The 22,281-nt window shown below is 41.2% G+C and overlaps 1 protein-coding gene across 3 annotated transcripts in view; it reads left to right on the top strand.

The window, feature by feature from the left end:
• LOC126266881 (protein twisted gastrulation-like) overlaps positions 1-22,281 on the top strand; it is a 41,530-nt gene that overhangs the window by 7,785 nt on the left and 11,464 nt on the right. For all 3 annotated transcript variants that reach the window (XM_049971543.1, XM_049971544.1, XM_049971545.1), the window contains exon 2: positions 11,802-12,032. In XM_049971543.1, coding sequence (XP_049827500.1) covers positions 11,819-12,032 — 214 coding nt within the window. In that variant the 5' untranslated portion in view covers positions 11,802-11,818. The remainder of the gene's footprint in view (positions 1-11,801; positions 12,033-22,281) is intronic.

Here is a 22,281-nt window from a genome sequence, read left to right as displayed (position 1 = left end):
CACAAGGCCCCTTCCTGTGACCAGCAGCACTGTATACCCAGTCAGTTGGCACAAGTGCCTTACTCAATTCAAACAGCTGGTAACAATTTTTAAAATAACTAGGAGCAACATCAGAAATAATGATGATCTTCTCTGCTCCTCTTTGCCGTTGAAGAATTTTGCGCATTGCTAGCAAAGCATGAGCTGAGACATGTCCTGTGTCATCACTGCAGTACTTATGGTCTTGTTTTGAAAATATGTCGCTCCTGTAAAAACTGAAACCTGGTCATTACTCCAATGATATCCTTGTAATTCTTGTGGGAGAAGTACAGACCAGTTCTAAGGAAAATCACAGTGAAGCACTAAATATAGTTCTTCAGATTGTAAACCCCCTTTCACTTTTGCAATGTGTTGTTGCAATTTCTTTTGATGCTGGTGTGTTACTGCTTTCACGGACCATTTACCAAGTTCATCAATGAAGCTGTCAAAGGCAACAGTTTTCTTAATTAGTTTATTTTCCTCCCATCTTGAATATGTAATTTCTGCAGAGTTGTCTGCTATGTCTTCCAGGCCAAGTGTCAGTAAGGACACTCCTTCCTTTCCAGGGCACTCACAACATTCTAGAAACAAACAAGTCTCTCGCCTAACGTCACGGACTGCTAATGACTTCACACGTCCAACCAAGGCGTCATATGTCACTTGCTCCAGTAAGTGCTTCAAAGTTACCACACAAAGTTCAAAATTAGTGCACGATGTGCAAACAGACATCTCTGCGTGGGTGTGGAACTACCTACTTACGTTGTAGTGCATAAAATTTTGATCTTCCAATGTGTGAAGTTGTATAGCTGCTCTTATAAATTGCAAAAGTTTCTTTAATACTTTGAGTCATGTACCTCTTCACTTTCACAACTTTTTGACCTTCAACTGCTGCTACAGTTATGGTGCCTTTTTTGTTGGCACTCTGGCGAAAAAAGTCCCATTTATCTTCCAAATAAAATGACTGCACTATTTGAACTTGAGCTGCTTCTACAGAATGGCTATAATAGGGATCTGGTCTTTCAAAAAGACTCCTTTTACAGACCTCACATTTCTTGATTTGTCTACCATGTACTTTGATACTGACGGAAATTGGTTCAAAATTTTCTTTGTCTCTGGAATAATAGTTAAAACTTGCACCTTTTCTCTGTAGGATATGCAATATTCAAAATTGATATTCGTGAAAAATTTCTGGCTAGAGGTGCAAGAGTGCTTTCATTTTCTTTTGAAGATGGAATTTCAACTTTGAAGAACGTGGACTGTTTTGCTGTAGTCTATTCATACATAGCTTTAGTAATTTTTCTGCACTTTCTTAACACACAGAGCTTACAACTCAACTTCACTTATCATGGTTTCTTAACAGCACTAACACCTACATCTGTAGTTGGTTGATGCAGGGTAGCCAATTCTACCTCTATTGATGCAAAATCTGCATCATCTGCACCGTGGGAGGCTTCACCTTGTTCAGATACTACCGTTGTCGTTATTGTGCCAAAACATTTAGAACACCAAAAGTCGTCAGTAGAAACATCTTCACTTTGAAACGGAATCTTCAAATGAGAACACATTTTCCCAACCTGAACAAAGTCTGTTTTTTATGGATATGCAAATAGTCAGCACACTTCACTCTCCTGTGGTCCCAGCCAGAAGACATTTCAAACAGTCCTTTTCACAAAACACACTGTGTCAACTGGCAATTTCGTCACGAAAACACAGAACTCACTGGATGGTCTCAGATTTCTTAAAAAGCCTCTTCAGTAAACAAATTTCCACTGAACAAACACAATACAGAAACCTGCAATGAACAACTACGACAAAGAAACTGACAAGAAATTACAACAAGAGTGTAAGAAAGATCTGCAACAATGAAAGTGAAAAGAAATAACTGTAACAAAGAAAGTGATAAAGAACTGCAACAAAGACTATAGAAATAAACATTGTAACAAAGAAATCAGTAAGAAACAACTTCAGTAAAGACATAATTACCCTTGGAAAAAAAGAAATAAATAAAATCGGTCCAACTTACAAGTGGAAACTTGCTTCTTCAGGGAATGTAGAACTCTATGGTACTAATCAACAGAAAAAAATAAATTTTATGGATTGATATTCTTGAAAGAAAAAAAAATTCCATAGTATAAGAAGTTCAAATCCAAATGGAGGATTGCTTTGTAATCATAAAGCAATCATCTTTTAAATAAAAAAAAATAAAAATATCTAGAACTGTTCCAGAGATACAGCATGTTAAAATTTTTTCCAAAATTCGTGTCTTTAAAATGGTGTTCGCAGCACCTTTAGAGACCTGTATCACAAGGCAGGAATTTTTTTGGAGAAAACAAAAAATATGTATTTATTACGTACACCTGAATTTTAACATATGCTAATTTCAATATCATCTGAGACTGTAAAGGTAACCCCCCTGCCTGAAGTGATACAGATTATGTTGTTTAAGCCTGCAATTGACGATAGCAGTAAGTTTATCGCAGCACTCGCAAATGTTTGAAATGTCACAATATATCACAATACAACTGGGTACTGATACAATCAATGAAAGATTACACAGAAGCAACACAAATAGTAAAATATGTGAATTTATAATTGGCATATGATCTTGTGCATGCAGTCTCACACAGTAGGAAATTCCTAAGTCAGTATTTATGTATAAATAAACATGCTTCTTGCACAGATTTTTCTCTTAGCTGATTCTGTGCACTCATGATAATCACCACAGGAGGTCTCTCATTAAAATCATGTAACATTACCTCTAGGCTGGCTAATGTCTTCTCTTTTTCCGTCAAAGATGAGGCTAAATATTGGTGTGATTAGATCCACTAGAGCTACCAAATTGTGCGAATGTTAATTGTTCTAAATCTCCTAGACATTTTCTATGGCAACGAGATCAGGCAATTTAAAAGGGCAGTTGAGATGCGACAAGTTGCATAAGTGTTAATCAAGCCAGGAAGGTATGCGTGGAGCCCTGCGAATCTTGGAGATGGTAGTGTCCACAGTGTATTCATCGTAAAGGTGTAGAATAAAGGGAAACGCTTGGTCACTAAGAATGTTGAAATAAACATTTTGCTTCATGTCCACAGTAACCCGAATGAGTGGGTCTAAGCCATGGTATGTAAAATAGCTCCAAAACATCACAGAACCACCTCAGGCCTAAACTGTGCCCTCCAGATACTGCAGATTAAATGCCTTATTGGGCTAATAGGGCATTTGACACCTTGCATCTTTTAGAAAGGGATAACAACATAACTTTGGACCACACTATTTGCCGCCGGTAAGGTACTGTCTTGTTTGTGTGGTGTTTGGCCTATTGAAACAGTTTTATGTAGTCTGTAAGAAGGTGCCAGACTCTATAAATTTGCATTGTGGTTACTTTCACATTGTTTACCAGCAGACTTGTTGAGATGTACTTGCATTCACTGACAGCAGCAATCCCTATTGAATTTGAAACTGTCATTGCAAGATGTGATATTCATTTCTGGTCATTGTAAGTTAGGACTTTTGAAAACCACTAATCTTAGGCCATGTTGCATGGCTGCAAGTGGTACACCTTTCTTTGTAGACACATTAGTCACTCAGAATATTGATATAACAAGGAACTGGGCTACCACTTCACTGTGATTATTTACGTTACTGTCTGGGGGAGGGGTTACCTGACTTTCCTGATACCAGTTGTACACCACATACAGTGCTCCAAAATAATTGGTGCGGTCTTTCAAGCAGCATGATGAATACTTCATCTGGTGAGCTTACTTAAGTCTAGAATGAGAAGGTTTCAGTATTATTATGAATGTAATATTTTTACCATCTTACGTAGCATCATTTAATATAAGAATGGATTAGATTAGCGAAATTGCTATTCCAGTTTGTGGGATTTGTGGCTATATAGTTTTATAGATGCAAAGCAGTTACCTGATGTGTGTTCTGTTGAACTGATCAGATGATTGCAGTTAAGTTCAGAAAAACAGACAAAGTGAATGTCATTACAGTTGTGTGTTAAAGAAAAGAAAGAAGGTTTAAGGGCAAGAATTCAGCTTTAGTTTGTTTTCATGATCAATATCATTATCATAGCCACTGCTGGATAAAGCCACCAGATTTCTCCCTGTATCAAGAGCCGTAGCAATTCATTTTACTGCAAGTTTTCTAAAATTAAGTTGTGAACCTTGCTTAAACTGTCATGAAGATGCAAACGTTTCCTGCAACTCCATTGTCCTACAATGACATGATATCTGGTCACAAATCATAGTTTATCAAATCTGTAGAGTAGAGGTATCTCTAGAGATAGCATTGTGTTCTGCACATGTTGTCAGCATTAAGCTGTGATTGTTGTGTGATCTCATGGTACTGTTGTTTATGCTTTCTGCAGGGTTCAAAAATTATGTATGTTACATGTATTTGTTACATTTTTAACTTTTGTTTTGTTGTAAAAACACTGGTGAATTACTGTTGTCACATGTGCAAAGAGAAATACATGAAAGGAAAAATTAGTTGTATGAGCACTTTGGCGTGCTGTGCCATTTTGGTTGCATTTTGAACAAATGTGGTGTTATATTGTGTGCAAAATGTGTAGCATTGTTGAGCAAAGTCTTTGGCCATCTACTAAAGTCTATTATAATAGCAAATTGCATCTTGGTGAACACACAGATATAAGGCAGTCAAAATCCACAGCTTGAAAAATCTCCATTTATTTTGATAATGATGAACCTCATAGCAGACTATGTAAGAGTATTCTTTCTTCCTCCTGACACATTTTTGATAGTTCCCACCTGCATGACAATTAATGGTTTTTGTTTGAAACTAGAATATAGGCCTACATACTGTATGGTATTCTGTAAAATGAAGAAACAGTTTTGTGTAGCGTTCAAAACCAAATGTTTGTGAAATGTTTTCTTTATAGTGCGGAGAAAGTAAATAAGAACTTACATGTGTGCTAGTAGCATTGTGAAACAAGTGAAATCTATAAAATATGATCTGCAGTATTGGGTGATATTCAGTAGCCTATGTAGTTTAAATACAGGTCAGTAGTGTCCTGCAATACATCACTTAATTTGTTTATTTTTGTTAAAACACAGGTGTCCTCAGGTCTAGGTTGTATATTCTGCTTTGCATATAAGTCAGTGGGAAGTAAACAGATTTAATTTTTATCATAACAATGGGGAACTGAAGGAATAACACACGCACATACACACAGTCTTTTTTAAGTACAAATTTAGCTGCTTTGTTGTATTTTGCCATCTTTGTATTGCATTAACCATTGATTGACAAGCATAAAATATTAGTACATTACATGACAGCTAACTTTTCTGTGTGTGTTGTACAGTTCAACTGACATGCTGGTCGGTACAACAGATTGCACTGAAGTGCTAAAAAGGGCCGCTACATTAAAAGTTCATGCAAACTTTCTCCCGTTCCCCTCCTCCCCCCTCTCTCCTCCCCCTCTCTCCTCCCCCCTCTCTCCTCCCCCTCTCTCCTCCCCCTCTCTCCTCCCCCTCTCTCCTCCCCCTCTCTCCTCCCCCTCTCTCCTCCCCCTCTCTCCTCCCCCTCTCTCCTCCCCCTCTCTCCTCCCCCTCTCTCCCCCCCTCTCTCCCCCCCTCTCTCCCCCCTCTCTCCCCCCTCTCTCCCCCCTCTCTCCCCCCCTCTCTCCCCCCCTCTCTCCCCCCCTCTCTCCCCCCTCTCTCCCCCCCTCTCTCCCCCCCTCTCTCCCCCCCCTCTCTCCCCCCCCTCTCTCCTCCCCCCTCTCTCCTCCCCCCTCTCTCCTCCCCCCTCTCTCCTCCCCCCTCTCTCCTCCCCCCTCTCTCCTCCCCCTCTCTCCTCCCCCTCTCTCCTCCCCCTCTCTCCTCCCCCCTCTCTCCTCCCCCCTCTCTCCTCCCCCCTCTCTCCTCCCCCCCTCTCCTCCCCCCTCTCTCCTCCCCCCTCTCTCCTCCCCCCTCTCTCCTCCCCCCTCTCTCCTCCCCCCTCTCTCCTCCCCCCTCTCTCCTCCCCCCTCTCTCCTCCCCCCTCTCTCCTCCCCCCTCTCTCCTCCCCCCTCTCTCCTCCCCCCTCTCTCCTCCCCCCTCTCTCCTCCCCCCTCTCTCCTCCCCCCTCTCTCCTCCCCCCTCTCTCCTCCCCCCTCTCTCCTCCCCCCTCTCTCCTCCCCCCTCTCTCCTCCCCCCTCTCTCTTCCCCCCTCTCTCCTCCCCCCTCTCTCCTCCCCCCTCTCTCCTCCCCCCTCTCTCCTCCCCCCTCTCTCCTCCCCCCTCTCTCCTCCCCCCTCTCTCCTCCCCCCTCTCTCCTCCCCCCTCTCTCCTCCCCCTCTCTCCTCCCCCCTCTCTCCTCCCCCCTCTCTCCTCCCCCCTCTCTCCTCCCCCCTCTCTCCTCCCCCCTCTCTCCTCCCCCCTCTCTCCTCCCCCCTCTCTCCTCCCCCCTCTCTCCTCCCCCTCTCTCCCCTCCCCCTCTCTCCCCTCCCCCTCTCTCCCCTCCCCCTCTCTCCCCTCCCCCTCTCTCCCCTCCCCCTCTCTCTCCTCCCCCTCTCTCTCCTCCCCCTCTCTCTCCTCCCCCCTCTCTCTCCTCCCCCTCTCTCTCCTCCCCCCTCTCTCTCCTCCCCCCTCTCTCTCCTCCCCCCATCTCTCCTCCCCCCATCTCTCCTCCCCCTCTCTCCTCCCCCTCTCTCCTCCCACCCTCTCTCCTCCCACCCTCTCTCCTCCCCCCTCTCTCCTCCCCCCTCTCTCCTCCCCCTCTCTCCTCCCCCTCTCTCCTCCCCCTCTCCCCTCCCCCTTCTCTCCACCCGCCTCTCTCCTCCCGCCTCTGTCCTCCCTCCCACCCATCCCTTCTCCCTCTCCTTCCCACCCTCCCTCCCCTCTGTGACCTCCCCTTCCCGCCCTCCCCCCCCCTCTCTCTCTCTCTCTCTCTCTCTCTCTCTCTCTCTAATATTTTTGATCCATTTACAAAGTTGTTTGAATGCTTCCACATTTTACCATTTTTGTAAAGGGCTAAGAGCTTGTGCATAGAATGTGACTTGTTAAAATTGCTGCCAATAGGCAGAATTATGTGCTAACCTGAAGAAGAAGAAAAATTGAGAAAAGTAGTGAATAAGCACTTTATATAATTGCCAATGTGCAGCAAATTTAGTGTATCGGGAGATCTTTTGAAAGTCACTGTCTTATGATCAAGTCGTTTTGCAGTGTCATCACAGAAAACCAGAGCAAACTCAGCAGTATGATAAAGTGGCATATAAGACTCTAAAGTAGCTGTGACTGTCCCATGAACCAAAAATATGAACATCCTAGCTGTAACTCTTCTCACAAAGAAGCAAGATGTTTGTTGATTTTTCTCTTCAAAGCTAAGGGCCTATTGTATTCTAGACAGCAAATGCAATATGTTGTGGCATCTACAAGATGCCTATACAAAATCCACGGCACACATGATGAAATCTCTCTGTAATAGCGAGGTAATAACATTCAAAATTTACAGGTAGCACTATGGACAAACGTATGCCTTCCTGGCATGACATGACCAGAGTGACAGTATATGTTGTAACACATCTGTTCTCTGCATCTGAATGCTCACTCCAGAGGTATCTGTTTACTCTGTGATCAAATCCACTCACCCTCCAATGATACAGTTGGGAATAACTGTGCAAAATGTGACTGGAGTAGAATCAGTGGTGGGTCATTCCACGTCAGATCGTCCAGAAATTTTAGGAAATGACACCCATCATCACGCAAATCCTTGAAATTTTGGGTAGTGGAAGTTTACCTAGATATATTCACATTTACAAAATGTAAATGTTGCAGGTCAATTACTTTTTCACTTACAATAAAAACAAGTTGTATAGATTCAGGAATTCAGGCTTTCATAGATAATCTCCTTTATAATTTAAAAATGCAATAGTTCCTATAGTTTTTGCAGTGGAAGCTTGAATTTTTTTAGTTAAAAAGGAAGGTTTATATTTTCATAATCGTGCTTATTATAGTGAATATCCATTATCTACATCTCAAAAAAAAGCTCTAAATAATTACTTTTAAACAAAATCCATGCATGGACATTATTTTTTTAAGGTATTGCCCCATCATAGGTACCTTTGAAAAACTTAAAATATTATTATAAATATTCCATTATGCTGCACACAAAAAGAATCAGTTTGTAGAAATAATGGGAAGTGTGAAAAACAATGTTATTGTAAAAGAAACATTGAAGGTGCTGAGTACCATGTCACCGCTGAATTGCTGAACAGAATTTGGCTACACTGGATTTCCCTGGGAACAAATCATATCTGAGAACACTTTTATTGCCACTACATGTATCGTGTAATCCAGTTCCTTTGTTTTGAGTCATGTGTTCACTGAGGATGCAGTTCTGAGCTCTTGTACTGAGTTGTACCTAGAGTCAATTATTAGTTAAAAATTCAATTGTTGCAGTTTGTAACTGTTCATTCCAAAGCAAAAGTAAGTCCCCTAATGTTACAATAATAATGTGAAATACTTTTGTAATGAAACAATGGGATAGATTTTTCATTATTTAATTACATTTTAGGTTACACCAGTCATCTTTTGAATTATTTATGATAAATATTGGCTTTATGACTGAAGCAGTATGGAAAGTACAAGTAGACAGTTTTTGCTTGGTCACTCTCTGCAAGATACATGTGATAATACCCTGGCTTTTGTGAATGAACTGACCAGTGAAGAACAAGAACTTTTATTATGGCGAAACAACAGTCATTCATACTGTGTGTTTCATGTGTGCCTGTTAAACACAAAGACAGGTATCTGTGCCGATTCTCTCTGCATAAGAAAATTTGCTGTGATCCCTTCAAAGGTCATAAACAATCTGTTTCATCTGAATTGTGTGAAATGAGTATAGAAAAGGCAGAGACCTTCAAAATGAGAGGCTTTAGTGTTATTCCTGGGGAGAAAATGTGCCCAACCTATATCACACTTTTACTAACAAAAAACAAGCAAGTGACGACTCATCACCAGACTATATAAATGACAGTAATGCAAAGGTGCAGAGTCCTGAAAAATGTGTGTTCAATACTGGCTTAACTAGCTCAGGAGTATCTCCTGAAAAGCTGCATTCAGTTGCTCGACATAGTTAATATGCAGCAGCCAAATGAAAATTGGAAACAGCAGCTGGGACTCTGAAAACTAAAATTTCACATATGTATCAAGTTGAGCAGGCTGCTGATGCAAGCATTATCCCTGACAGTGATTTAACAGAACTGGAAGAAAAGGCAAAACAACATGATGAACTCATAGACAAAATCAAACAGAACATGGAATATGCAAATAATCGTGAAAAAAGTTCAGTTACTTACTCTTGTGCTACCAACTTGGTCTCAACAGAAAGTCAGTTTCAAATTTTAGGTTTATGAATATTTGTTAAGACAAGCAAGATCTCTTTTAATGGAGACAGGTATTTTATTGATGGCTCAGCAGAAAAGAGGAAAGACAGTGCCACACGATACAGTGCAAAAAGTAAAGAACTTTTATTTGGATGATGAAAACACAAGAATAATACCTGGGAAAAAAGACAAAGTGAGCACCAGCAAAAATACGTATGAACAAAAGTGTCTTGTTTTGAGTAATTTAATTGAACTGTATTCTCTTAATATATAAAAAAAAGTATCCTGAAGACTAAGGTGGAGTCTCAAAATTTGCTTCTCTTCAACTAAAACAGTGCATACTAAGAGGATCATCAGGAACACATACTGTATGTGTGTGCATTTACCACCAAAATGTTAAAATTCCTTCTAAATTCCATTTCTATTAAAGAAACATACCAAGTTCTAATTAAAATAATAACTTGATATAAATAAGCGAGCCTGTATGCTTTGTCTGTGTGAAAAATGCCCCACCAGTTCATTGCTTCAAATCCACTTAGAAAATAAAAATAGAATGACTTTTAAGTGTTCAAATCCCTTCTCTATCAGATTTCTGTGACTCACTAAGAAAATTGAAAAACTTAACTCCACACTCTTTTATTTCTCAATCAAAATCTGACTATTTGAAAATGAATAAGGAAACACTTAATGAAGGATCAGTGTTAATTTTAATGGATTTCAGTGAAAATCTCAATTTTGTTGTTCAAGATGAAGTACAGGGGTACCATTGGAACAATGGCAGCTGCTCTCTTCACACTGTCCATATATATTACAAAAAGAACAAACAGTTGCATGCAAGAAGTATTTGTATTGTTTCTGATGATCTAGAACATGATGTTGCCTTGGTGTACCAGACTCAGAAGACTGTATTGAATTTTTTAAAGTGTGAATTTCGATAAATTCATTTTGAATATGTTGAATATTTCACTGATGGTTGTGCTGCACAATAAAAAAATTGTAAGAATTTCAGAAATATCTGCTACCATGAACATGACTTCCAACATAAAGTGCATGGTCCTTTTTTGCTGCCAGCCATGGAAGATCTCCCTGTGATGGTGTTGGTGGCACTGTTAAGACTTGTCACAAAAACAAGTTTACAAAGAGCTTATAAAGATCAAATACTTATAGCTTCACAGGTATTTGAATTCTGTCGCAAGAACCTGCAAGGCATTTCACTTCCCATTGTTTCAAAAGGTGAAATGGTACAAGTCAGACAGTATCTGTCTCAGCACTTCACAAATGTAAAAACAATTCCTGGAACACGATCTATGCATCACATTGTACGAATATCACCAACCAAGATTGGAGCAAAAAGGTTGAGTTGTGATACGGATTTCTCAGATGCACTTCCATCATTAATGTCAGAGTGCACTGTGCAGCCCAACTGCTATGTGCATGTGACTCTTCTTGATATTTGGGAGTTGTTGAGAAGGTGAATTGTGGAGGAGGAGATGTTACAGTAAGGTTCATGCATCCTCATGGACCATACCCGTCCTTCTGTTGACCTGATAATGATTTTTCTTTCTCTCATATTTTGTGTGAAGTTAATATCACCAGAGCAACAGGCTGTACTTATACTCTGAGCAAAGTGTCCTCAAAGATGGTGAAAGAAAAGTGGTTCTCATACAAAAAAATATTATCTAAGCATGAAAGTGTCTCGTCTCATGTGTAATTCCAAGTCAACTTGAATGCACATTGCTGCACCAGCATTTTGTGCAGTGTTGAAAATATTGGTTTTTGACAAAATGCTTAAATATTATAAACAAAATGCTAATTTTGTTTCATGTATTGCAATTTCATTCAGTTTGGATATTGTTATGTATACTCATGTTGTTAATGTCTCTTGGGTAGTAATTGTATTTCTCTCTAAGCATTTTGTCAAAAGCCAATATCGTCAACACTGCACAAAATGCTGTTGCTGCAATCTGCATTCAAGTTGATTCGGAACTGCACATGTGACGAGACACATTCATGCTTAGATAATATTTTTTTGTATGAGAACCACTTTTCTTTCACAGACTTTGAAGCCACTCTGCTCATTTGTATATATCAGAGAACAGTTTAAGAAATTTTCTCTTGGAGTGGAAGGGGATAGTATAGCTTGATGTCTTGGTTAGGTTCGAAGATACGGGTGTGGTTATGAGTGGCCAAACCATAAAATTTAATGTCGGAAGAAGTTGTTTGTACTTACTGAACAGCTGAAGCAGTGATTCAGAAGTAGTCACTGTGAATAGGTTATGTATGTCATGAATGTTATAATGTTGATGACCATGCTGAACAAAACTGATGGGCTGCATTTGAAGCCCCTAATTTTAACAAGATGTAAGTTTTCAGCATGGTTTTACAATATTCAAAATTAATTATGCATTTATTAATATTGAGAGAATTGCTGTTGTAACATGCGGTCCATTGTCTTTCAGAACTGACCTGGTACATCATGTTGCGTTTTGTGTTATTTGTGGTAGCTGCCACTTTAATGTTGGGGGTGTCGTCATTGATTGTTGATGGATGCAATGAAGCTGTGTGTGCAAGTGTGGTGAGCAAATGTATGCTTACTCAGTCTTGCAAGTGTGATCTAAAGAATTGTTCATGCTGTAAGGAGTGCTTCAGTTGTCTTGGTGAACGGTTTGACGATTGCTGTTCTTGTGTTGGTAAGTATTTACTAGTTGTCATACTCATCTGTTTTATGTTTTTAAATAGAATGTTTCTGTTTATTTAAATGAGTTTTGGCTAACAATATATTTTCGTTATAACATACCTGTGTTACATAACTGTGATGTCTTCTCGAAAAGTCTCTTATTTAACCATACTGTTAAACATAAAATATTATTCATATTGTTGTTTGATAATGAGTATGAGTTTTCCAGTCAGTAAGCAGACATAAATTTGGTCATAAGCCGTGAAATGTTGAACATTAACGCTGCAGTTGAAATGTTATGACCAGATAGAAATATTGAAGTAGATTACAATGAACCTGTACTCCATACAGTGATAGGTCTCTGATAGTTGCCTGCATTATTGGCAGTTTTCAACTGCAAAGTGTAAATACATTTGCTGGTATTATTTGACTGTTATAGTCTGCCTAGAATTGCGGTAACACTGACACATTGCCATAGAAACAGAAACAATACTATTTCACATGACTGGTCGAGACAGGTAGCCTTCTTTTGCAAGTTCGTGCTGGGCTACCACAGGCCCTAGCCTTTGCAGCATCTTTTCTCTTCCATGCTGCATGTTTATCCTCTTGTTATTCTTTTTTCCCCTACCTTGAGGAACATTTTTGGTATATTTTTGGGAACTTGTTCTGCATTTCCAGTTGCTTGACATCAGAAGAATCCCTTCACTGTTTTTTTCGTTCAGGTTTTTTCCCCCCTCCAGTTCGGCGTTTGAGGTTCTTCTTTCTCTTTCCTCCCGGTGCACTCTTGAAGGCTGGCCCATGTGTCTGATGCGTAACAGGTGTATGGGTAATGCGCAGTTTCCAGCCCTGGGTCAACAGATAGGGTTCGCACAGGCCAGGCCCAGGGAGGGGTGAAAAAATGGTTCAAATGGCTCTAAGCACTGTTGGACTTAACATCTGAGGTCATAAGTCCCCTAGACATAGAACTACGTAAACGTAACTAACCTAAGGACATCGTACACATCCTTGCCCGAAGCAGGATTCAAACCTGTGACCGTAGCAGCCACATGGTTCTGGACTGAAGCATCTAGAAGTGCTCAGCCACAGCAGCCGACCTGAGAGGGATGATTGTGTGAGCTATTACCTTCACAAATTGTCAATTGGTTCTTCTGCCAGGTGTTCAGGAGGTGTGAAGTCATTCACCATCAGTGATGCTGGCAGTCATGGGGGATTTTCTCGCAATGAGCCAATCGTCATCTTCTCAGTCTATATCAACTAAACATAATGACACTAATGATTCAAAGGCACTACCAGCTACACCTCGGTTCCTCATGGTTTTGCATGCTGAAGACTGTCAGTACTTTTGCTATGGTTAATCCATTTATTATTCAGAAAGTCATTGATGCAATTGCTGGCTGTGTGAAATCCTGCTCTTCTTTGTGCACTGGAGCTTTTCACTTGGAGAGCTCTTGGAGACTACTTGTGATTCTCAAGCGCAACAGTGGCTTGCCACGTCGGTCCCCCACGGCTACCCTGTTCGTGTTGAGGCCCATCGAATGCTAAATTCTTCACGTGGTGTTATTTACAATAGGCTGTTGATGGTCTGACCAAGGCAGAAATCCAAACTTACCTCTCTGATCGTTGCAGGCCGTTGGGTAATGAAAAAGGTAAATGCACCCTTAGTGTCCACATGCACTCTTTTTCTCATGTTTGATAGAGTAGTGCTTTCATCGAAGATCAGAGCAGGCTGTGTAGTTATCACAGTCTGACCATACATTCCAAACCTTATGTACTGCTACCAGTGTCATCATTACAACCACAGTCAAACCTCCTGCCTTCTCTCCGCTCCATCAGTTGCAATGAGAACATGCAGTTTCCTCCCGACATTGTCCCATGTATCTCAAAGGATGGGCCTTAGAGGATATCCAGGTGGAGGAAAAAGTGCCTTACCCCATCGCTCGCAAGTTGTTGGGTAGTGAGAAACCCTGTGTTTTACCATGCACCACTAACAGTACCAGTTTTGCTACTTCTCACTCCATGAAGGACATGGCCACGCAGGTATGCGACCTCAAAATCAGCACTCCAGTTGTAAATTCATCCAATGTCAAATGGTATCATCCCCGTCTCCTCCTCTAGCCGTGCAACAAGCCACCAAATTTTCACCTCACACAGTGAAATCACCTGCTTCACAACCAGCAGGCCGGAAAGGCCAGAAGGAATACTCGTGCAAAGGCTTTTCATGTGCCTCCAATCACCTGAATCGTCATCTGACAACCACAAAGACTTCAAGAAATCATACAAAGGCAAATGGTCTTCTCCTTCACCAAGTTGGAGATCCTCATCAACAGAGTCGCCGCATGATACCCTCGCTCGACCAACCTCCATGTCGCTAGTGTACACCGCCAACTGTTTTTCTACCCTGGACTCTGCAGACCGACTGTGGGAGAATACCGATGCCTCTGTAGATCTTGTGTAGCAGGATTCTTCAGCCTCTGCACCCTTTAGCGGAGGTCCTCAAAGCCTGGCACTCTGCAGCCACTTTCCTCTTCATGATTCTCCTCAAATGGGATGTTCGCAGCCTTAGATCCAATGAGGAGGAATTATAGCTGCTCTTGGAATCGCAGCATCCTCACCACCACTTTGGGCTCTCGCCGTTCTTTCTGGTCCACTTTGACCTTCCCTCTTGGGAATGGCACTTCATCTCATAGGGGAGGCATGCTAGTCATCCGGGATGCCATTCATTGTCAAACCATCTCCCTGAACACCCATCTGTGAGCTGTTACGGGTCGCATTTTCCTTCCTTGCTTCACCTTTTCTCTTTGTACCATTTACATCCCTCCATCATTCGGTGCCATCAGGGCAGAATTCTTCCAGCTTATTGGGCAACTGCCTCACCCCTTTTTGCTACTTGATTACTTTAATGCACATCATCCACTGTGGGGCTCGGGGCTCTCCCAGAACCTATGAGGGGGTGCCCTCTTGGCTGACATTTTCAACCAGCTCAGACTCGTCTGCCTTAACACTGGAGCACTCATGTTCCTTTCAGCTTCCTCATACATCTATTCCCATTTGGACCCCTCGTTCTGCACTACCGAGCTTGCCAGGCGTCTCAAGTGCTCGGTTCTCTCTTACGTGTACTTGAGCGACCATTTCCTGTGTGCTATCCATTTTCTGATCCTGTTGTTGTTGTTGTTGTTGTTGTTGTTGTGGTGGTGGTCTTCAGTCCTGAGACTGGTTTGATGCAGCTCTCCATGCTACCCTATCCTGTGCAAGTTTCTTCATCTCCCAGTACCTACTGCAACCTACATCCTTCTGGATCTGCTTAGTGTATTCATCTCTTGGTCTCCCTCTATGATTTTTACCATCCACACTGCCCTCCAATGCTAAATTTGTGATCCCTTGATGCCTCAGAACATGTCCTACCAATCGGTCCCTTCTTCTCGTCAAGTTGTGCCACAAATTCCTCTTCTCCCCAATTCTATTCAATACCTCCTCATTAGTTATGTGATCTACCCATCTAATCTTCAGCATTCTTCTGTAGCACCACATTTCGAAAGCTTCTATTCTCTTCTTGTCCAAACTATTTATCGTTCACGTTTCACTTCCATATATGACTACACTCCATACAAATACTTTCAGAAACGACTTCCTGACATGTTAACAAATTTTTCTTCTTCAGAAATGCTTTCCTTGCCATTGCCAGTCTACATTTTATATCTTCTCTACTTCGACCATCATCAGTTATTTTGCTCCCCAAATAGCAAAACTCCTTTACTACTTTAAGTGTCTCATTTCCTAATCTGATTCCCTCAGCATCACCCGACTTAATTCGACTACATTCCATTATCCTCATTTTGCTTTTGTTGATGTTCATCTTTTATCCTCCTTTAAAGACACTATCAATTCTGTTCAATTGCTCTTCCAAGTCCTTTGCTGTCTCTGACAGAATTACAATGTCATCGGCGAACCTCAAAGTTTTTATTTCTTCTCCGTGGATTTTAATACCTACTCTGAATTTTTCTTTTGTTTCCTTTACTGCTTGCTCAATATACAGATTGAATAACATCGGGGAGAGGCTACAACCCTGTCTTACCCCTTCCCAACCACTGCTTTCCTTTCATGTCCCCCGACTCTTATAACTGCCATCTGGTTTCTGTACAAATTGTAAATAGCCCTTCGCTCCCTGTATTTTACCCCTGTCACCTTCAGAATTTGAAAGAGAGTATTCCAGTCAACATTGTCAAAAGCTTTCTCTAAGTCTACAAATGCTAGAAACGTAGGTTTGTTTTTCCTTAATCTTTCTTCTAAGCTAAGTCTTAAGGTCAGTATTGCCTCACGTGTTCCAATATTTCTACGGAATCCAAATTAATCTTCCCTGATGTCGGCTTCTACCAGTTTTTCCAGAATTCGCGTTAGTATTTTGCAGCTGTGACTTATTAAACTGATAGTTCGGTAATTTTCACATCTGTCAACACCTGCTTTCTTTGGGATTGGAATTATTTTATTCTTCTTGAAGTCTGAGGGTACTTCGCCTGTCTCATACATCTTGCTCACCAGATGGTAGCGTTTTGTCAGGACTGGCTCTCCCAAGGCCATCAGTAGTTCTAATGGAATGTTGTCTACTCCCGGGGCCTTGTTTCGACTCAGGTCTTTCAGTGCTCTGTCAAACTCTTCACGCAGTATCGTATCTCCCATTTCATCTTCATCTACATTCTCTTCCATCTCTATAATATTGTCCTCAAGTACATCGCCCTTGTATAGACCCTGTATATACTTCTTCCATCTTTCTGCTTTCCATTCTTTGGTTAGGACTGGGTTTCCATCTGAGCTCTTGATATTCATACAAATGGTTCCCTTTTCTCCAAAGGTCCCCTTAATTTTCCTGTAGGCAGTATCTATCTTACCCCTACTGAGATAAGCCTCTACATCCTTACACTTGTCCTCTAGCCATTTTGCACTTCCTGTCGATTTCATTTTTGAGACGTTTGTATTCCTTTTTGCCTGCTTCATTTACTGCATTTTTAGATTTTCTCCTTTCATCAATTAAATTCAATATATCTTCTGTTACCCAAGGATTTCCACTAGCCCTCATCTTTTTACGTACTTGATCCTTCACTACCTCATCCCTCAGAGCTGCCCATTCTTCTTCTACTGTACTTCTTCCCCCCACTGCTGTCAATTGTTCCCTTATGCTCTCCCTGAAACTCTGTACAACCTCTGGTTTAGTCAGTTTATCCTGGTCCCACTTCCTTAAATTCCCACCTTTTTGCAGTTTCTTCAATTTTAATCTGCAGTTCATAACCAATAGCTTGTGGTCAGAGTCCACATCTACCCCTGGAAATGTCTTACAATTTAAAACCTGGTTCCTAAATCTCTGTCTTACCATTATATAATCTATCTGATACCTTCTAGTATCTTCAGGAGTCTTCCATGTATACAACCCTCTGTTATGATTCTTGAACCAAGTGTTAGCTATGATTAAGTTATGCTCTGTGCAAAATTCTACCAGACTGCTTCCTCTTTCATTTCTTCCCCCCAATCCATATTTACCTAAGTTTCCTTCGCTTCCTTTTCCTAACTGTTGAATTCCAGTCACCTATGACTATTAAATTTTCGTCTCCCTTCACTATCTGAATAATTTCTTGTATCTCATCATCAATTTCTTCGTCATCTGCAGAGCTAGTTGGCATATTAACTTGTACTACTGTAGTAGGCGTGGGCTTCGTATCTATCTTGGCCACAATAATGCATTCACTATGCTGTTTGTAGTAGCCTACCCGCACGCTTATTTTTTTATTCATTATTAAACCTACTCCTGCATTGCCTCTATTTGATTTTGTATTTATAACCCTGTATTCATGTGACCAAAAGTCTTGTTCCTCCTGCCACCGAACTTCACTAATTCCCACTATCTAACTTTAACCTATCCATTTCTCTTTTTAAATTTTCTAACCTACCTGCTGTATTAAGGGATCTGACATTCCACGCTCCGATCCATAGAACGACATTTTTGTTTCTCCTGATAACAACGCCTTGTTGAGTAGTCCCCGTCCGGAGATCCAAATGGGGGGACTATTTTACCTCCGGAATATTTTACCCAAGAGGACGCCATCATCAATTAACCATACAGTAAAGTTGCATGCCCTCAGGAAGCCTTTCAGCTGTTTGCAGTATCAGCACAGCAAGGCTGTTTTGGTTATTGTTACAAGGCCAAATCAGTCAATCATCCAGACTGTTGCCCCTGCAACTACTGAAAAGGCTGCTGCCCCTCTTCAGGAACCACGCGTTTGGCCTCTCAACAGATACCCCTCCGTTGTGGTTGTATCGCTAAGGCACGCAAGCCTCCCCACCAACGGCAAGGTCCATGGTTCAATCTGATCCTACCCCACGTTTTTGCAGACCCAAATGGCAGCTTTCTAAGGCCGACTGGAGGTTTTACTCCTTCCTGGTAACCTTCGACAAACAACTTTTCTCCAGTTGTGATGACCAGGTAGAATACCTTATCAAACTTTTCCTTACTGCCACAGAACGTTTCATTTCTCACACTTCATCTTTACTGCACTGTGTCCTTTATTGGACTGAGGTGTGCCATGGCACAATTCGTGCACGGAGACGTGCCCTCCGCATTTTCAACCATCATCCTACGATGGCAAACTGTATTCACCGAGCGAGGTGGTGCAGTGGCTAGCACACTGGACTCGCATTCGGGAGGACGACGGTTCAATACCGCGTCCGGCCATCCTGATTTAGGTTTTCCGTGATTTCCCTAAATCGCTCCAGGCAAATGCCGGGATGGTTCCTTTGAAAGGGCACAGCCGACTTCCTTCCCCATCCTTCGCTAATCCGATGAGACCAATGACCTCACTGTCTGGTCTCCTCCCCCAAATAAACCAACCAACCAAATTGTATTCATTATAAACAGTTGTGTGGGCAGTGTTGATGCATTCATCTAGATAGCAAACAAAAACATTTTCTGGCACCAATTTGGAACCTCACCATATCAGATGATGTCATAGTGGAACCTATTACTATTTACTATTGGGTGCATCCCTCTTCACTGTTCCTGGAGTTCGCTTTCAGATATTGCTCCAGTAGCTTAACTTAACGCTGTCTGCCACTTTCCTGATGGGTGTGAACCCTTCATCACCTTGGCTTCATGTGGCGGCCTGCGTTTGCCTTGGACTTAACCCACTTCCTAAGGACACAACTCCAGACTCACTCTATCGCTGGAAGTTTCTCATCCTTCACACACAACTTTGTAACTGACTGTGGTGTCGGGTGTGCCTTCATCATTGGCACTGACAATTTTCTATATCGGCTTCCAGAACACTGCTCAGTATTTACAGCGGAGCTCTTCGCCCTGTATCAGGCTACACAGAACATCTGGTGACACAGGCTTTTCAATTGTCATTTGCTCTGACACTCTTTGCCCTTCAGAGCCTCTGTGTGCTGTACACCGTTAATCCCTTACTGTGACGGGTCCAGGAAAGCTTTCACTTTCTCACTCTTGATGGAGCCACCATGATGATTGTGTGGGTCCCTGGTCATGTCGTTCTGATTGGCAGCAAGGCCACTGACACTGCTGCCAAGGCTGCAGTTCTTGTACCTCGGCCTGCTAGTTTTTCCATTCCCTCCAGTGATCTCTGTGTTGTCATCTGTCAGCAGGTCATCAACACTGGTCTTACCTTCAGGGGCTCTGGAGAATTAAACCTCTCCCAGCAGCTTGGCCAGCCTCTTCTCAGCCCTCCTGCCACAAGGAGATCATTTTAGCTAGGTTTCATATTGGGCACTGTTGTTTTAGCCATTGCCATTTGTTAAGCAGTGATCCCCCACCACTTTGTGCTGATTGTCAACAACGTTTGACAGTTTGCCATTTCCAGACATAATGTCCTTTTTTTAACCACTCCAATTTATGTTTGCTATCTGAGGTTCTTTACTGTTCCTGGAGTTCGCTTTCAGATATTGCTCCAGTAGCTTAACTTAACGCTGTCTGTTTTAGTGAACACCACTTGGACTGTAGATCGTGTTTTACTTTTTGTCTCTCTCGTCTCTGTGACCTTTCTCCAAGAGTAAGTTACTATTTTTAGCTGTCTTTCCTTCCATCACTTTTAACTCCTTTTTTGTCTTTGTGTTCTATGGTTCTGGTATGGGCTTGTATGTCTGTCAGGAATCCCTCGCTGTACAGAGGGAAACATTGAATTTAGGAGTTCAGAGAAGGGAATAGTGTTAATTGGCAAACTGCATACATTAGACAAACCATGAAGTGCATGTTTCTGCTTGTGTTAAATATTATTTTCCTGGATACCCAAGGGGACAGAAGCAGGATGTTAACAATTGTTGTTGACACCCACCCATATTAGGAGTGGATAACTGGCAATTTCTAACACCCAACCTACCAGATACTACTTATTTACGTGAATGTATCAAAGATGTAATACAGGAAAAAAAAGAACACCATCACACAATAAAATGTTAATTTGTTATGAAGCAGAGGACAATGCTATATTAATATATTTTTGGCATTTCAGTTTACAAATTACTTACTATTACTTTGTTCTGCATTTTGTATGAAGGTGTCAGTTTTTTAAGATTAGTAATTCAGATCAGTATGGTACATCGGTACATGTTCAGTTGGATAGTCTGAGTCATTAGTGATCAAAACAAAGTAGTTTATCAATCCAAAAATTGCTGGTAAATAGATGTAACATGTGTGGCTCACATAAGAAGAACTGAGCAAGATGATGCAGTGATTAAGAGATTGGATTAGCATTTGGGAGGACAGCATTTGAAATTACAGCCCAGATATCCTATTTTAGGTTTTTGTGATTTTGTTAGAATGGTTAAAGCAGATGCGGGGATTGTTCTTTTGAGAATGACATGGCCAATTTCCAATCTAATGCTTCCCCAGTCAGTTTCTGCTCCATTATCATTGACAGGTTATAAAACACTACTCTTTCTTTCTTCAAATAAAAACAAAGCAAAACAGAAAAGATGTATGTATTACATGAATTGCAGGTAATGTTTTTGAAAAGAAAATGTAACCACAGATTTTTTGTTAGACGAGTGAAAATGATGCTGTCATTTATTACCGCAGTGTGTGTAAATTACTGTATTAGAAAAAAATTTCGAAGTGACTGTGTCTTCAGCTATATTAAACTTGAAAAATATTGTATATAAATTTATTGTTGGTCATTATGCGGTAGTTTGAGTCAACTTTGATTCGCTTTCTCATGTGATTGCCCTTGTAGTTACTGTAACTGTAATCAATGTGATGTCTCAGCAGTTATTATTTTGGGTAAAACTTTACAAAGGGCCATCCACACTCTTATCTGAGCTGTACATTGGTAATACCTGTTGCGAGCAATCGTAGGTAGCTGAGATGATGGAACAGCTGTTTTGTATAGTCAGTGACAATGATGTTTTATTTTCAGTTGCAGGATAAACAAGTGTTGTATTTTAACATAACATCCTTTAGCAACGACATATCATAATGTGATGAAACTGAGTTTTTGCAGACAAATGTAGGAACACGCATGCACACAATAAATGATTATGATTATTATATTCTTGCAGATGTGGTCCATCTATGCAGGTAAATAAAATACTGTTTTTATGTCGTAAGCAGTTCAGTTACTTTTATTTATGACATGTGATGTACTACAACCCATTGATGATCTTTAAATGAAAGGAAGCAAAATGGGTAGGGCATGAAAACAAGACTTTTATTTAGTTATATAGGTGGACCACATCTCCGTGGTGGTGGTGGTGGTGATAAGAAGAATCACATAAAAATGATGATAATACCGCATTTTAATGAAAACAAGTGATAACGCTCTTGCTTGTTCATTGTTGCTGCAGATTTCATAAAATAAGTGGAAGGTAATAAAAGGTGACAGTGAACCAACTTAAGTCTATTTGCATGTGTGATGAGACATTTGTTGATCCAGTATCTATGCCCATACACACAAACACATACAGCCCTTGTGAGAAGTAGCAGCAGTAAGGAAAAAGAGAGATTGCTATTCACTGTAAAGACAGCATATTGAGTTGCAGGTGGGCACAATGAAAGACTTTTACTCATTAGTGTTCAACCGAAGCCTTCTTCAGAAAAAGACACACACATTCATTCACACAGCCAAGCACGCCTCACATACAAATGACCACCATCTCCAACAAAGGTCGGAGAAGGGGAAGGGATAGCACAGTTTCCATTTATGAGCAGTAGAAGTGTTTAGATCATGACAATAGTATTCCATCCAGAATTTCCAATGTTTAAATCATAT

The sequence above is a fragment of the Schistocerca gregaria genome, chromosome 4 (genome assembly GCF_023897955.1).
Source record: "Schistocerca gregaria isolate iqSchGreg1 chromosome 4, iqSchGreg1.2, whole genome shotgun sequence".
In the NCBI taxonomy this organism is placed as follows: Eukaryota; Metazoa; Arthropoda; class Insecta; order Orthoptera; family Acrididae; genus Schistocerca; species Schistocerca gregaria.
This window is presented reverse-complemented; position numbering and strand designations above follow the sequence as displayed.